The following is a 17,243-nucleotide window of genomic DNA, read 5'->3' on the forward strand; positions in this document are numbered from 1 at the left end:
ATTCAACCATATCATCCGAAATCACAGGAATAGACAAACACGTTATAGACAGATGTAGTTATCTCCTACAATGTCTTTCATCTGGTTTTAAAATTAATTCGAATAAATTCAAAATATACGCACTAGACACTGCTAAAATTCTAGTTAGTAAATATTCATGGTATAATTTACCTGCATCAGTTCATAAAGTGCTCATTCATGGGTCGGAGGTAATCGATCATTGTTTATTATCAATTGGATCAATCATGTAATAAATTAGTGAAACAATTCAGACGTGACAATACCAGAAAGCACTCAAGAACTGTAACTAACACGGATCTTTTACACAGGCTTCTTCTTAATTCCGATCCATTTATATCTAGTCTACGAAAATTACCATGTAAAAAGAAATCTACAATATGATGTCAAGAGAAGTGTTAGATTTACTGAGTTAAAAGTTTTGTATTTCTAAGTAATATACATTAACTTTTTGGAAAGTGAATATTTTATTATTTTCATAAATAAGAATAAGTTAACTCATCCTTTCGGAATTTAATGTTTTTTTCTATTACTGTTTATAATTTAAGATTTATGCAAAACCTTAAACGGAACAAAAATATTTTATGTAAAAAATGTGTGTACCTAATTTTCCTTTGACTTTTTATATTAATTATATATTACTTTATTATATATTATTATTATTATATCTTATATATATTCTTATCATATATATATTACTTTTTATATGTCTTAATGTTTTTTTAACAAATAAAAACATTTATCAACTTAAAAACGTACTAAAAAGTCATTTATCACGCCAAAAGTTCCTATGACCGCTCTTCCTACGCAGCGGGACCACTGTGCAGCGGTCCAAACATTTACCATAACGAATCGATGGCTCAAATTCCCGTATGAACGGCTCGCATGTCGGTCAAATAAACCCTATCGTTTTGAGAGTTTACGAATTGATCAATTTGAAAAATGTGCTCGCCAGAAAACACAACGTTCGGAAATTTACGGCTTTCGGCCAAACGAAGCAACTCCTTCGCTCTCTCAAGTGTGACTTGTTGCTGCTTTGGTGTGAGGTCATGCCCCTTTTGGATCTTGTAAGGCTTGATTTTGAGATCATTTTTCAGTATGCGGCAGATGCAACGGTCAGATATTTTCAGTTCTTTCGCTGGTGCCCGTGCATCAGGTGCGCGAGCGGTCTGAAGTTGGTTAAACTTCGAGTGCAGGACCTTGTACTACTTTGGTGTGGTGGACTGCACTAAGAAAACCGACATATAAAAAACCTATAGAAAATATTCAACGTCTTCGTGCACTCTGCATTGAGAACTGCTCCAACGGCAGCGCTTTAAATAATACTCAACCTGCCACCGATTGATTTTGCGGCGGAATGTCTAGCAGCTAAATCTGCCGTAAGACTCAGCGCGACAGGCGAATTTACTCGTAAAAGATTCGGGCACAGCTCAATAGGGATGAGTTACAGGGTCAAGCTGAAGTATATGACCCCGAAATGCAATTAAGTGAAGAAATTCCAGGCAACAATGCAAGAAGAGGCATGGAAGGAAGGAATGAAACCTAACCCAAATACTCTTAATATATTTATCGATGACACGAAACTGTTAGACGGAGTAGGGTCAGGGATCTATTGCGCAGAGCTAGGCATCACGCAGCCATTTAAACTCCCCGACCACTACAGTATCTTTCTAGCAGAAGTCTTTCCTGTAGGTAAAGCTGCAAAAATAGCATTCGCAAAGACATCAATCAACTCCTATCTATTGGGTACCAGGATATAAGGGCTGTATGAAATGAAATTGTAGATGAGATTGGCAAAAGCGCTGTTTACATACCATTTGAATAAGAAAACAATGCCTCGTTGCGGACATGAAAGTCCGGATAGGAACAATCTAACCACTTGCAAAACAGAATGCAGATAAATTCGCCAAATTTGTACCAGCCACGTCCAGAAAAGAGAGCAGAACTATCATAGGTATACTGACTGGCCATAAGTTGCTGGCAGCACACGCATACAAGATGGGAATTACAAACAACGATAGCTGCAGATGTTGCTATGAACTGGAAGCGAGGGAAACGCTAGAACACCTTCTATGTTCGTGCCCTAAGTTAGCTAGAACCAGATTAAAATGCTTAGGGGCTCTACAATATCAGAAGTTAGAATTCCTCTCGGAGTTTACTTAGATTCGCAAAATACGCAAGCGTATTACAAGATGTCTACTACAAAAAAACGCAAACCTCTGGCTCCATCTGGTAACACTAAGGGTCTATGTGATGGCTTTCAGTCAGCTAGGTCAACCTAACCAAGCCTATATTTTTATTACAAAATAGTGATGTCTATATACTTTTCCAACGGTGTGCACTCGTATATGAGAAACAGAGGTACAAACCAATAATGGCTAGGGAAAGTATGTTTGCTTAATTTCGCTGTGAATCATCTGTCAGAAAGGTATTTATTTCTTAAAATTGCCATGTTGGCTTGATAGAGATCGCTTTTGTGTAAAATCCCTACACGCCAAACATGGGCCCCATCAAGAAAAATTGCAAGCAAATCGAAGACGTCAAAGAGTCTACATACTTTTGTAGATAAATTTGTGACGGTGTGACTTTTGTGGCTGCCACTTGCCATAGTTTAAATAGTTTATTGATTTGTTAAATGAAAAACAGCAATAAAATTATTACTTTACAATTGCGTATCAGCTGCCAAGGCTTACGACTCATACTCCAAATAAATAAAGTATGAATTTCTCATAATGTTGCATTTATATATAAATACAAAAAAACAAAAAATAATAACAATATTCATAAACTAATTTATAACAATGTATTTGTCAAAAAATCAGATAAAAATTCCGGCAGAGTAGAGTAGAAAATTCGCAAAATAAATAAATAACCACCAAGTAAAGATTCGTTGTACCATCGGCATTGGTCACATTTGATAGTAGCATCAAGCGTTAAAATTTTCTACCTATCCCAATTATTAGAACTGTGGTGAAACGTAGCAATAATTGCGGGTGTAAGGGATCAGCAGGATGAAAGTAATTTGCTGATTATGAGTATGTTGCCGAAAGAAAGAAAAAAGTAGCGGCCACTGTCTGACATTTGAGTTTAATTATAAAATATAAGGCACTCAAATTGTGGTTAATCTTTATGATCGCAACGCCAAGATTTTTAGTGATTTATGCTGGGTGTGATTAAGTTGTTTCCCTTCAAGTTGATTTGAATTAATGAATTGGGTTTACCAAATACATATGTGGTTGGGTTAGGTTATGACGACGATGAAAGAATTTAAAGCAAAAGTGCCAATGATTAAGTAGCAGTAAATGCATAAAAAACATAAGTATTTATATACAGTGGCGTATAAATGTATGTATATAAATATTTTAATACCTAAATAAAATCTTCTTTTATTATTCAAGCGGAAACTATTTTTGTATGGAAATCAGTATGTGATATAATTTCTGTGTGGAATTTTTAATAGAGTGAACATTTCGATTCGGCGTAAGAATGTAGTTTTCTATTTTTATCGTGTAGTCATTATGTATTTTATTATATCGATGTATATCTATGTATTATAACAGCATTTTTCATTTAATTATTTCTTATTTCTTAATATAAAGTAAACAGTGATTCTTAATCAGGTTTTTTTAGTAATTTATGATGTCTGCTTTTTTTGTTACGACAGCATGCATCCTATCAGACATCTAGTCGACCAAATTATGCAAAAGATGCGATATAATTTCATTATACAACAAATCTTCGAACATCTTGTTCAACCCAGCAAGAGTTTTACGTTTCTACTTTCTCTACAGCTTTATGGTGGGTCCATGATTATCCATAGGGTTCAAATCGGTGCTGTTTTCATTTCAGTCTGTCTTATAAAAGCCGATTTCTGCTCAATAAAAAGCTATCTGCAAAGGACAAAAATTAATATAAAATTGTATTACTATTTTTTGTGATTAAATTGAAGAACAGAAAAAGTAAAAAAATAAAAAGTGAAAATTCAATTGTTTCTTCAATATTAAAAATTGTCACCACTGATGGAAAACCATTTCTGTTCCTGGACAGTGAAGGATTTAGGGAAATAATGGATCCAATTTATGAATCACTTGGCATGAACCCAATAACGGTTAATGCTTTATTAGTTATTAAGCTCGACTCGTAATGAATAATAAATATATATGTATATACATAAAAAGACAGGAAAATAACTGGAAATAAATTTAAATTGTTCTTTAAAAAAAAAAGAGGTGGTCTGTAAAGTCGGTTTACTGACGATAGTTTAACGTGATAACGTCATAAGAAAATACTGATTGAATGGTTGCATTTTTCAAAAGAAAATTTTAATTTTATTTGTTTGATAGATATTTTGTATGGATATAGAGAATGAGTTAACATTAACATAACATAATATACTTTAACATAACATAACATAACATAACATAACATAACATAACACAACATAACACAACATAACACAACACAACATAACATAACATAACATAACATAACATAACATAACATAACATAACATAACATAACATTACATAACATAACATAACATAACATAACATAACATAACATAACATAACATAACATAACATAACATAACATAACATAACATAACATAACATAACATAACATAACATAACATAACATAACATAACATAACATAACATAACATAACATAACATAACATAACATAACATAACATAACATAACATAACATAACATAACATAACATAACATAACATAACATAACATAACATAACATAACATAACATAACATAACAAATTACCCCGTATTAAAGCACTTATCAACAGCTTTCATTTGATACCCATATTGTACATACACAACCAAAGGTTACCCGGGTCCACGTTTTGACCTATATCGCAAGACCCCAGTCACGGAGCGGCATGAAAAATACTCTGTACTAAAGCATTCACCAACAGCTTTCATTTGATACCCATATTGTACATACACGTCCGAAGGTTACCCGGGTCCACGTTTTGACCTATATCTTGAGACCCTATCTACCAATAGGTATTCAAACTATACGGAAATCATCTTCAATACCTACTTAACAATGTGTGTAAGTTTGGTTTAATTCGGTTCAAAGACACGGCGGGTCCACGTTTTGGCATATATTTCGAGACCCTAGTCATCAATAGGTATGAAAATTACCCCGTATTAAAGCACTTATCAACAGCTTTCATTTGATATCCATATTGTACAAACACATTCTAGGGTCCACGTTTTGGTCTCTATCTCGAGACCATAGTCACGGAGCGGATGGAAATACTTTGAACTAAAGCATTCACCAACAGCTTCCATTTGATACCCATATTGTACATACACAACCAAAGGTTACCCGGGTCCACGTTTTGGCCTATATCTCGAGACCCTGTCTACCAATAGGTATCCAAACTATACGGAAACCATCTTCAATACCTCCTTAACAATGTGTGTAAGTTTGGTTTAATTCGGTGCAAAGACACGGCGGGTCCACGTTTTGGCATATATTTCCAGACCCTAGTCATCAATAGGTATGAAAATTACCCCGTATTAAAGCACTTATCAACAGCTTTCATTTGATACCCATATTGTACATACACAGCGAAAGGTTACCCGGGTCCACGTTTTGTTCTATATCTCGAGACCCCAGTCACGGAGCGGCATGAAAAATACTCTGTACTAAAGCATTCACCAACAGCTTCAATTTGATATCCATATTGTACAAACACATTCTAGGGTCCACGTTTTGGTCTCTATCTCGGGACCCTAGTCACGGAGCGGCATGAAAAATACTCTGGACTAAAGCATTCACCAACAGCTTCCATTTGATACCCATATTGTACATACACATCCGAAGGTTACCCGGGTCCACGTTTTGACCTATATCTCGAGCCCTATTTCCAAAATAAAATATAATCCATGTTACTCGTGGAGGATGTAGCTTTCGAATGGTGAAAGAATTTGCAGTTCATTCAATGCAATGAGCAAGGTAACTACATATGAGCAAGGTAACACTAATGAGCAAGGTAACACTAAAGAGCAAGGTAACACTAATGAGCAAGGTAACTACATATGAGCAAGGTAACACTAATGAGCAAGGTAACTACATATGAGCAAGGTAACGACACATTTTTTCGTGCGTGCAGCCTGTTAAATCGAATTATAAGACGTTATCACGTCAAAAAATTGATTTCTTCTTATCTACGAGGCAAATTAATGTGAAGACCGTTTGCATTGACTTTTTCAGTCATTTGCTCACTTACTGAGTCTCTTTCTGCGAACGTTAATCGTATCTCTCCTTACACGATGTTCTTAAAAGAGCGTCACACGAATGGCTGAACTTAATGCGCTCAAGAGAGAACAAAAAACAAAAACTAAAAGAAACGAAGTCTCTTGCTCAAAGTGAGAGCGAGTGTGTATGCTTTTTTTCGGTTGTGTTAGCGAACAGAGCGTAAAACAGTGAAAAACTAAATTGTGAGAGGAACTCCGGTTGCCATGTCACGGTAGTGATTCGCCAGACGAATTCTCGTCCAATCAGCCGTTGTTCAGACGGCAACGAAGTGACGTTATGTTAACTTTTTTCTTATATCACTAACACATTCTTAGTTTTTTCGTAAACAAACGGATTCAACTTACGTCAACCCATCAGCAGGTTCTGTAAAATTCGCTGAGAACCGGGTAACGGTCTGATATTAGCCACATCATATACTCTTTTCACCATAGCTAAATATCAAACCTGGTAATCTATCAATCTTGGGATAAAAATCGATTTTTTTTTTCATGTTATTGTAGTAAAACATTTCAAAAATACCGTGTTAAAATTTTAAGTCAATCCGAGCAAAACTTTTTAAGTTATAGAGCATAAAGCCGAGCCGCCTCAAACATCTGCAAACATAACTTAAAACTTTAAACGCGGTTTTCTCGAACCTTTTTTTTTAAAGTGCGTAGTCATTGGCATTTGAAAACTACTCAACCGATCCTTTTGAAATTTTGCACACATATTTTACATATAAAAAACCTCCCCCCAACGTTTTTTTTCGCCATTTTTGTTTTTATATTAAGGTGGTTTTACACCTACAAAATGGCGGCATTTTTTCGTCAAAAATCACTTTTTACTTCAAACGACTACTAAATGGCTGAAAATGAAAATAAATCGTCAAAATAAACGTTGGGGGGAAGTTTAACTCATACTTTAACTAAATTATTCGATTTTTTTGATTTCAGATGATTCTACGCTGAGATATGCTGACTACTGCAAAATGTATTTTTGAAAAGACGTCTACGTAAATGTGCTCTCATTCGCTCATTTTGCAATATTTTTACATGAAAATTTTACCAAATATTCTTGAAATGATACTTTATAATATGCAACAACTTTTAATAAACTGACTTGAACCGTTTCGCTACAATAAATTCATGAAAAAAGTGTTTTTTTTTAGCGTTTATCCCTTACCCCCCCCCCCCCCCTTAATAATACTTCATAAGTATATTCTGTGATTTAATGTGAGGAATATAAACTAATATTTTCACTAAAATATTTGTGTATCTTCTGTAAATTCAATAAAAACATGAATGTATGTGTTTTTTAACATTTATTGCAATTCATAAAAGTTTTTTCTTATAACTAATGGACGATTTACAAAAGAGTTTTTATTATTCGTAAAACTTAAAATAAAAATATGTAAAATTCACTTCTTTAAATAAAAAAATAAAAGTTCAGTACAAAATTTATATGTTGTGGTTTCTGAAAACTGCTTATATTTCCTCACTGAGACATTCCGTGCAGCTTTCCCTCATATGATTTTTGCAAACAAATCTGCCGCATTTAGTACACGACTTTCGGGATGATTTGTTCATATTGCGAGGGCAAATATGACAACATCCGACAAAGTTACTTGGTGATTGAGTGGGTTGTGGTGCAATGCTTGGGATGCCAAGAAGGTTGTGGGCTCGCTGCCTCATTTCCCTGGGTAGTCGAGGATTCTTTGATCTAACTTCAATTTGTGGTCGAATGAGCTACCAAGCGCATTTTTCAAGAAAATCACTCCGTTTTATATTATTTTGGGGATTATTTGCTTTATATACACAAAGAGCGTTTATACCAGCGATGTTTAGTAAATTGTAAAATATTATTGTACCATTGACCAACGACACGTATTCCTTGCAACACTATATTTCTGACATAATTGGTCCACAAGATCTACACCAATTTTTGTGTGATTATAATCGATTATCATAATTGATTTTTTTTCATCATTTGTTTGCTCATCTACTGCGTTATCATGGTGCATAGATGATATCAGGATCACTGACCGTTTTTTTTTCGGGCAGTACGACACTAGTGTACAATTTTCTTGGATACCAAAAATACTTGACTTTTCTTTATGATTCTTCCTGAGAAGGAATGTTTTGGGAACTTCGCGTTTATTTTTTCTCACAGTTCCCAAATATGTAAGCTCTTTCTTAGCAAATTATTAACCAACGATAAGCTGCTGAACCAATTGTCACCAGTAATATTGCGATTAGTTCCTGCGACTGGCTCTACCAATCGAAGAGTTATCCCTTCCGCACTATTGCTAAGTTTGTATGGTCCGTCCGGCTGAGTTCCCACATAAGTTTTTAAATTAAAAGTGTTTTTGCATCCACCATCGCGAAAGTTTTAATGCCTTGCCTTGCTTTTAGTTTTAATGTAATGCTTAAACGCGCAACGTCTTCTAAATGCTAATATATAGTTGTTCATCCACAGTAAGAAACTCACTACCAATAAAATTACTTTGAAAGTTGATCAGGAATACTTCAAAAAGTTCTCTTATAGGCGCCAATTTATCAATTGCTCTTCTCTGCTGTCTTGTATTGATGCCATCAAATCGCAGGCATCTTATCAGAAATCGAAATCGTTTCTCGCACATCGCTAGGTAGCACGATTCAACGCCGTTTCCTTGGGAATTGTCCCAAATTTTATGAAGATTTTTTCTCGAGCTTCTAAGAGCGCCAATCAAAAACAAAATGCCAATGAAAGCGCGAATTTCGGTGTCATCGGTTTCTCTTGCATCTTGATTCATTCTATCTTCTTGAAAGTAAACCCGTACTTTTTGAATATACAAATTTGTGGAAACGGTTGTTATTCTTATAACCGAATCATTCACAAATAAATTTAGGCACTCAATTACTGTTTCAACATTGCGCGCATTACCTTTTGTACCCGGCAAAAGTTTGATTATATTGTGCGAACGAATACGAACTTGCAAATTGCGTCTGGTTTTCTTCCACTTAGTGACATTGCCATCTCCTAAATAGAAATTTTGGGGATGAGATGCACCAGAATCGTCTGAAAGAATTTCATCATCGCTTGATTCTTCTAGTTCCGATTCGGTCTCGTGGTCACTCTCTTCAGCAGCATTCACATTGATATCCGTATCTTCGTCAACCTCCGTCTCGTTTTCTTCATCCATAGCATTTTCTTCACTACTTGATAGCTCGGAGAGCCATCTTTCCCATACTTCAGGATTTTTGCTGCTTTCCATCGTCTTTTTTTGGAATCAGACATAATATTATCTGAAACTAATTAAATTGGCACACTTTTGAAAAAAAAAATAAGCAAAACTTACCTGAACTTAATTCAAATCAAGCAATATTGCCGCAAGAAAAAGTAACGTCGTTAGTCACGTGGTCTACATATGTAGACCAGCACTGTTCAGACCTTGATAAAACTTACAACTTCACGTCAAACCCGCACTGAATACACTAATTGGATAAAGAGATTAATTATAAACAGCTAGTAAAAAGCTTAGGTAATTTAAGAGACAAATTTAAGGAGTTGTACGACTTTGAAAAGAAGTGGTCTACGATTGTAGACCACGTGCCTAATGAAGGGTTAAAGATCAAGAAAACGCGCCATCTTAAAGTTGATGCAGAAGATCTTAAGAGCAGCCGAAGTCAGTTTGCAAGAAATTTCACGAGATGGAAAAATAGTAACTATCAACGATACTCCACCAACAATAGAAAATCAGATATACTATTTATGTAAGTTGTATGCAATTCTTAAGAGCACTAGAGAATGCCATTTAATCCTCGTATTGCCGCCAAAAACTTATCTTAAATTTCTAAAAAACTGTATACAGAAACCTTTTTTACTACCATATTTTTCCTTTTATACTCTACAGGTCCCCGGTTTGGCATTCGTCATGTTCAAACTTTATTGCTCTTCCTCAACATAGTGGCTGTTTCTGTAAGTCGTCTGAACATCTCCGTCGCTGTGGTGGCGATGACAAATGCCGCCAGTACAAATCCCAATTTTCCGGTATGTATGATAGAATATTAGAGCTTTAGTTTTAATCACAACTCATTTCACCTCTAAACTATTTTACAGGAATTCGATTGGTCAGAACAACAAAAATCATACATCATTTCCAGCTTCTATTGGGGTTATGTGGTAACGCAGTTTCCAGGTGGCTATCTGAGTCGTCGCTTTGGAGTAAAAATTGTGATGTTCGTGGGCGTTCTTGGTTCGGCGCTGCTCAGCTTACTCACACCTTTTCTTGTGATTCGCGGAGGCTGGCTTGTATTCTGCGCTATACGCATCATGCAGGGTCTTTGCCAAGCCGCGCTCTTTCCCGCTATTCATGAGCATATAGCCAAGTGGTCACCGCCACAAGAACGCAATATGCTCGGTGCACTCACATATTCGGGCGTAGATTGCGGCACTGTATTGGCTATGCTTGTGAGTGGTTTGATAGCGGGTAGCTCAATTGGTTGGCCAGGCATTTCATATATCTCAGCAGGTATTTGTTTTGTTTGGTGTTTGCTGTGGCTGATATTGGCGGCAGATAATCCACCATCGTCTTGTTTCATAACAAAAATGGAATGCCAGTACATTGAGATGTCGCTGAAGCGTGAAGAAGATTTCCATGAGAAGAAAATACCTATACCGTGGTTTGCAATGTTCACATCGGTGCCATTCCTTGCATTGCTCATGGTACGTTGTGCCGAAACATGGGGGTTCAGCACGATTCAAACCCAAATTCCTTCTTATATGAATGGTGTGTTCAATATGAACATTAAAAGTAATGCTTTGTATTCTGCGCTACCCTACATCGCTCGTTGGATTATGTCGTACGTATATCTCTTTTGCGGAAATATGGCTGTGGCGAAGAGTTGGCTAACGCTAACGGTAGTGCGTAAGATAGCGAATACAATGGCATTGTGGCTGCCAGCTTTTCTTATGATCGGTATAGGATTTCTGGGCGAAGCAAACGAGCCATTGGCTATTGTGTTAATGACTTTGAATGTGGGTTTCAACGGTGGTATTACCATGGGCTGTGTGCTCAGTACGATTGATATGTCACCAAATCATGCTGGTGTTGTTATGGGTATTATAAATACATTAGCGAATGTGGTCTCTCTCGTTACGCCACTAGTTGTGGGCGTTATAGTGACAGATGTGGTGAGTGTAGGGGAAATTTTTCAGTTATCTTCAGTTATTTATGTAATAATAATGAATTGATCATTTTCCATTCCCTTTCCAGCACAATCGCTATAAGTGGCAAATCGTGTTTATAATTGCTGCGTGCATTTTCTTCTTCGGCAATTTGATATTCATAATTTTCGGTTCAGCAGAAGCACAACCATGGGATGCACCTGATTATCTGTTAAAGGACAATATAGAGGAACCAACAAGAATTACATCGAGGCGTACGTGCAAGGAAAATGTTGACACTGAAGGCGCTGAGAAGTCCCAGGAATGGGCGATAGAGAGTTTTATGTGTGTGCGAGGCCAAAAATAAGTGGCCATGGAGGCAAAAACGATGCGAGAACGATAGAAAATAATGAGTAGTAATGTATATTAAATTATTTATGTTTAAATTCTATTTATTTATTTTTTTATATTTAACTAGTTTTTTTTTAAGTTATGCATAACAAATATCTCGGTAGTATTTAAAAAACGATAAGCAATTATGTATAGTAAGTATATATAGTATAGTTTTTTTTAAATTTATAAACTTTTGTAACACAATAAAGTATTAAATAGAACATAGAAAACTATTAGAAATATGCGACAAAATTCATCTCTTCACCGAAGGAACCACATACATTTGGGTCAAAGAAATAATATCTGGCGTAGAAAGTTTTTAAAGTTCCTTTCCAACTTTTTTCGTGGGCCAATCCACTGGTGCGAGACGAGAAATAAATTACTCACCGAAACGACGACGCAGTAAATCCAGTGTTTTACGGCCTGTATAACAAGTAACGCCATCTTGTTGAAACCAAATGTCGGAAGAGAACAGGGCTTCAATTTCAGGCATCAAAAAGTCATTTATCAAGGCGTGATAGCGTTTACAATTCACTGCTACATTGACGCGAGCCTCGTCTTTGAAGAAATATGGGCCGGTGATTCCTCCAGCTCATAGACCGCACCAAACGGTTGTTTTAAATATTTATAATAGCTGTTCTTGAATGGCTTTAGGTTGATCTTCAGTCCAAATATGAAAATTTTGCTTATTAACGCCGCCATTAGGCCAAAAATGGGTCACATCGCTGAAAACAGCGATTTTTCACAGAGCATCGATTTTCGTAATATAATTGTACGATTTGTAAACGTTGTTGAGGCCTAAGTCTTTCCATGATGAAATGTCAATGAATACTCAAAAGAATTATGTACTTAGTTCGACAGACGCGTGATCTGTTAAAAAAAATCCTATTGTAAAAAGTACTTCCAATCTGATCACCCTTTATATGATACTAAAATATTGTATGTGGAAACTGAGAGGATACTTTTTTCTAGTATATGAACTCCAAATATAGGTATATCACATGCGGGTATTTTTTTTCTTTTCAACGATAGCTGGAGGAAATATACTCTTTGCAGAATTTTTATTTAGTGATGATGTCCTGACAAAGAGCTTCAGGCTGAAAACCTGAAAGGTCTGGAACGAGGTTTGCCTTTTATATTTTGCGCCTAATGACGAAAACACAGTAAAATACTGAATGAAATGAAATGAAAATGGCTTTACTGATTCTTTAAATGTTATCCTTAGAATTCAATATACTTTTGCATTTATTTGAGCCAATTTTAAAAGAACTTGTGTAACTCAGAAGTGAAAACCCAAAAAAAAGAGGCGTTGAAAAACGTTGACCTCGCATTTTACTTTTGAGGTGCGGGAACAAAGCTCATTAGGTGCCAAATCCGGACTGTAAGGCAGATGACCCATTAATTTCATCTTTTGAGTACTCTAAAGGCTACTAATCACAGACTTCTCTTTTAAGAGCAATATCGCTATTCTCTCGGATAGCCAAGCTGCAATCCAGGCACTGGATTCAGCGACTACAACCTCAATGGTGGTGGAACAAAGTAGGAATAGCCTTTCCACCTTGAGCGAAAAACATAATGTTACCTTAATCTGGGTCCCAGGACATCGGAATATTGAAGGTAACGAAAAAGCAGATGAACTGGCAAGAGGGGGATCTGCCATGAATAACGCTCTTGCAGAACCGGTATTCACACCATTAGGCGCAGTCAAGAGTACAATTTCCCTAAAATACCTCCGAATGGCGGAGTGTAGATGGAGGGGCCAGACGAAATGCAAAATCAGCAGAACGTTATGGCCCACCTACAACCTTAAACAATCATCAATATTGTTAAACATGAAACGACGGGATGCCTGGAGACTAACGGCAGTCATAACTGGCTTTTGGTCTGTCGGAGAACAGGCAGCCAAAATGGGCATCCCTCACAACACATACTGTCACAGTTGCAAACAACCGGAGAAAAAGGAAACAATCTTCCATTTCCTCTGTGAATGCCCTGCCCTATGGAAGGACAGAATGTTAACCCTGGGCAAACCGCTGTTCGAGGAGCTCGAACAACTGTCTGGCTTAGATGTCAACAACCTAATAAGGTTCCTGAACCGCACAGACTGGGTATAGACATGCCGTAAATAACAAGTTGGTAAAGAGGATGTGGCAACAAAATGGTGCGGAAGCGCTAGTTGGATTCAGGATGAATCACCACTCTAACCAACCAACCAACCAACTCTAAAACTTTCTTGTGTGAGCCGATACGTGAAAGCTCATATTGTTTTGGTAAAGAATGACTCATCTTCGGTGATTGGTTTGCCTTAATTCTCCAAAAACTTCCGCTAATAAGTAATTGTGCACCACTCAGAATTGACTGTTTTGGGTTTCTCTAATGGTACAGTTGTAACATAGCCAGATTTTCCGAAAAAACCAGTCATCCTATTGTTTTGGGGTGCCTTTTCCGTCAATAAATTTTGTTGGCTTAAAATCGTCTTGGAACACTGATTCTGACGATTGCTGCCAAGATTCGGCACCTGTCACAATGTCATGGACGTGCTTTGAACTAACGCGGCGGAATTTTTTCAACATTTTCTTACACCAATAGACACGAAAGCAAATCTTTTTGATAATCAAATGTTCATGCAATATTAAATGTAAGCTGGTTCCATTAATGCACAAGGATGTCTCTATTTCGTGGTATGCCACATGATGACCTTCCGTTGTCAGTTGACGCACAGCATTGATTGCTTCTGACACAACAATGCTGTCCATTTTTAGACGGTCTTCACGATATTCATCCTAAATCCGGATCGACGTTCGCGTTTCACAGTAGCTGAGTGTGACGCTTTAACGCCAAAAGTCGAAGTAAGTTGATCAATGCACGCCTGTGTCGATAGCCCACATCGAAAACCGTAATAAATCATCGCACGATAGTTTTCACCAGTTACTTACATCTTTTGGGCGACATGAATTTTTCAGCTCATTGAAAAAAGAATAAATAAAGTTCGTATGTGAGGGCGTTATAGTATAAATATAGTAAGTTTAAGTTTAATACCAAACTTTGCGATGAAAGTATTGAAATTCAGCAGAGAAGATGAGAAGTAAATGAGGTTGAGAATGTTGTTGAACAGGCCATTAAGTAAATATGTATACAAAGATTGGGTTACATAGTTGGGCTTTTTGCTGATATTGAAAGTGCTTTTTTTTACTTCTACCTATGACTCTAAGGGCTCAGCTGCCAGACGAGATGGGATGGATGAAACTATCAAATTTGCTAGGAGATTGCCTTGCCCAAGCACGATAGCCTTAGTACTGTTTATGCGGAAGCGGAAAATAGTAGATCTCAACTTAGCAGTGCTTAGAAGCTCGAACTACTATCTGTATGTAATTCTGAACAGGAAGTGGTAGAGAAGACTCATGTAGAGCTCTGAGAGTAAAGATTTTGAGTATTGTCAAAATACATTTATGAAAATGTGAGGTCTGAATCCCCTTTTAGTGCTTTTCCCGGCTATGATCAGACTAATTATCATGTAGAAAGCTACAGTATGATGGTATAGTTATTATACCCACGGTTTCATGGCTGATTAGGCTGCAGGGAAGCATATTGTGTGTAAGCATAACAGCCAAATACTCAGCAGCTGCTCTTAAACATTATTGAACTTGTTTCCTATAGCAATAATTAAGACAATGGGCTGGCTGTATTCTTCTGGAACATGAGGCAACGAGTGGTCTTCCGGATAGAGGGAATTATTTGGCAGTTTTTAAAGCAACATCCAATAACACTCGCTCCAGATGATGTACTTGTGCCATGCCATAAATAGTCTTCGAGGAATGCAGTGTTTGTCTGGCTTTTAGAGAAACTGGAGACATATAGGACAACTTTCAGGATATTTAAAAAAAAAGAACTCTTCACGGAAGGCTTCAAGAGTGAAAACGTAAGTAGAGCTGGTACTGAACGTCACTTCTAGCAAAACATCAAAATGTCTTACGCACTGCGTAGATTGTCAGAGTCTGCAGTGAATGCCAGGCTGTAATGTAAGATTAAGCAGCAATGAGTTCTGGCATGAAAATAATATAGTTTGAACTTATGGGGGTTCCAGCACTTTGGCTTTGGCATTTTGACGCCAACTTCTTCTGGTAATGATACTTCGTCGTCAAGGATGAATTATGACGCACGTATAATCTGATATGCTTTGAGCGGGAAATGTCTTCCACGTTGTCTTCCGGCGGAAAGAATTTATAAATAAGTAAGTAATTGTGGTCCCACCCTCTTTGTTCAAGAAGGAGTCCCATTCATGCCCAAGAGGTCCATTTTCAAACCGCAGCTGAGACTTGCTCTATCCTCTCTTTTCTTATTAATTTCACGTCAAATTTGTTATGCTTCTCAATAATATTTTGTTTGTCCCTTCGATTAGGATTTGCCCACAGTCCGAGAGCTACTGACTGCTGGGCAGGGTGGATATTTTCCTTGTCAATTCATTCGCTATGCAGCCAACTGACAAAATTATTGTATATTTAGCTGCTAGGTCATTCAGAGCTCGCTCGACCACGATCGCTTTACTGGATGAAGTTTTGCTGCAGGCGGGTCACCTAACTAGAAGTAAAAAAAACTACATGATTAATAATAAATTTCGTGTAAACCTTAACTGTTTGCGAATAAATTAAGGAGATTATTGCTTTGCAACCATTACTAAAGGCAAAATTCAAGAGCGGACCAATACATGAAAGTCTCAACAAAAATTTTTGAAAGAAAAAATTACCAAATTATTGACGATAATATGATTGAAATAAGCCCAAATTGTTACGAATAAAATTGTCTGGCATTTCTTATGTCATTATTTTGCAGTACTTACGGCGGCCACCGTAGCCGAATGGTTGGTGTGTGACTACCATGCGGAATTCGAGGAAAACGTAGGTTCGAATCTCGGTGAAACACCAAAATGAAAAAAAAAGTTTTTTCTAATATCGGTCGCCCCTCGGCAGGCAATTGCAAATCTCCGAGTGTATTTCTGCCATGAAAAAGCACCTTATAAAAAATATCTGCCGTTCGGCATCGGCTTGAAACTGTAGGTCCATCCATTTGTGGAACAACATCAAGACGCACACCACAAATAGGAGGAGGAGCTCGGCCAAACACCCAGAAAGAGTGTACGTGCCAAATACATAACATTTGATAGCTTATCTTTGGCATACTTCAAGGCGCAATAAAATTATTAAGTGCGTACTAAAGAAGAAAGTGTTAATAAGGTTTGCGTATTTGACCATTTGAAAAATCGTTAACGCTTCCTTGAAGTAATAGTATGTTACGGTAATTACCCTCAGCACTAAGTGATGATAAAGGGGACAAATGTGAAGCTCAAAGCTTTAGTTGGATAGTGGCGTGAGAAAAGTACTATGAAAAACGTGTAAAGCAAAGGTAAAATTGTCAAAAACAAAA

General features: G+C 36.8%; 1 protein-coding gene across 1 annotated transcript; it reads left to right on the top strand.

The window, feature by feature from the left end:
* Nucleotides 1-9,921: 9,921 nt before the first annotated feature.
* Nucleotides 9,922-11,796, top strand: LOC128867060 (putative inorganic phosphate cotransporter). Its single transcript, XM_054108155.1, has 4 exons — nucleotides 9,922-10,036; nucleotides 10,177-10,313; nucleotides 10,383-11,456; nucleotides 11,539-11,796. Exons 1-4 carry the CDS (start codon nucleotides 9,922-9,924, stop codon nucleotides 11,794-11,796), a joined length of 1,584 nt encoding a protein of 527 aa, XP_053964130.1.
* Nucleotides 11,797-17,243: the final 5,447 nt, after the last annotated feature.

Source organism: Anastrepha ludens, chromosome 6 (assembly GCF_028408465.1).
Source record: "Anastrepha ludens isolate Willacy chromosome 6, idAnaLude1.1, whole genome shotgun sequence".
NCBI classification, from domain to species: domain Eukaryota; kingdom Metazoa; phylum Arthropoda; class Insecta; order Diptera; family Tephritidae; genus Anastrepha; species Anastrepha ludens.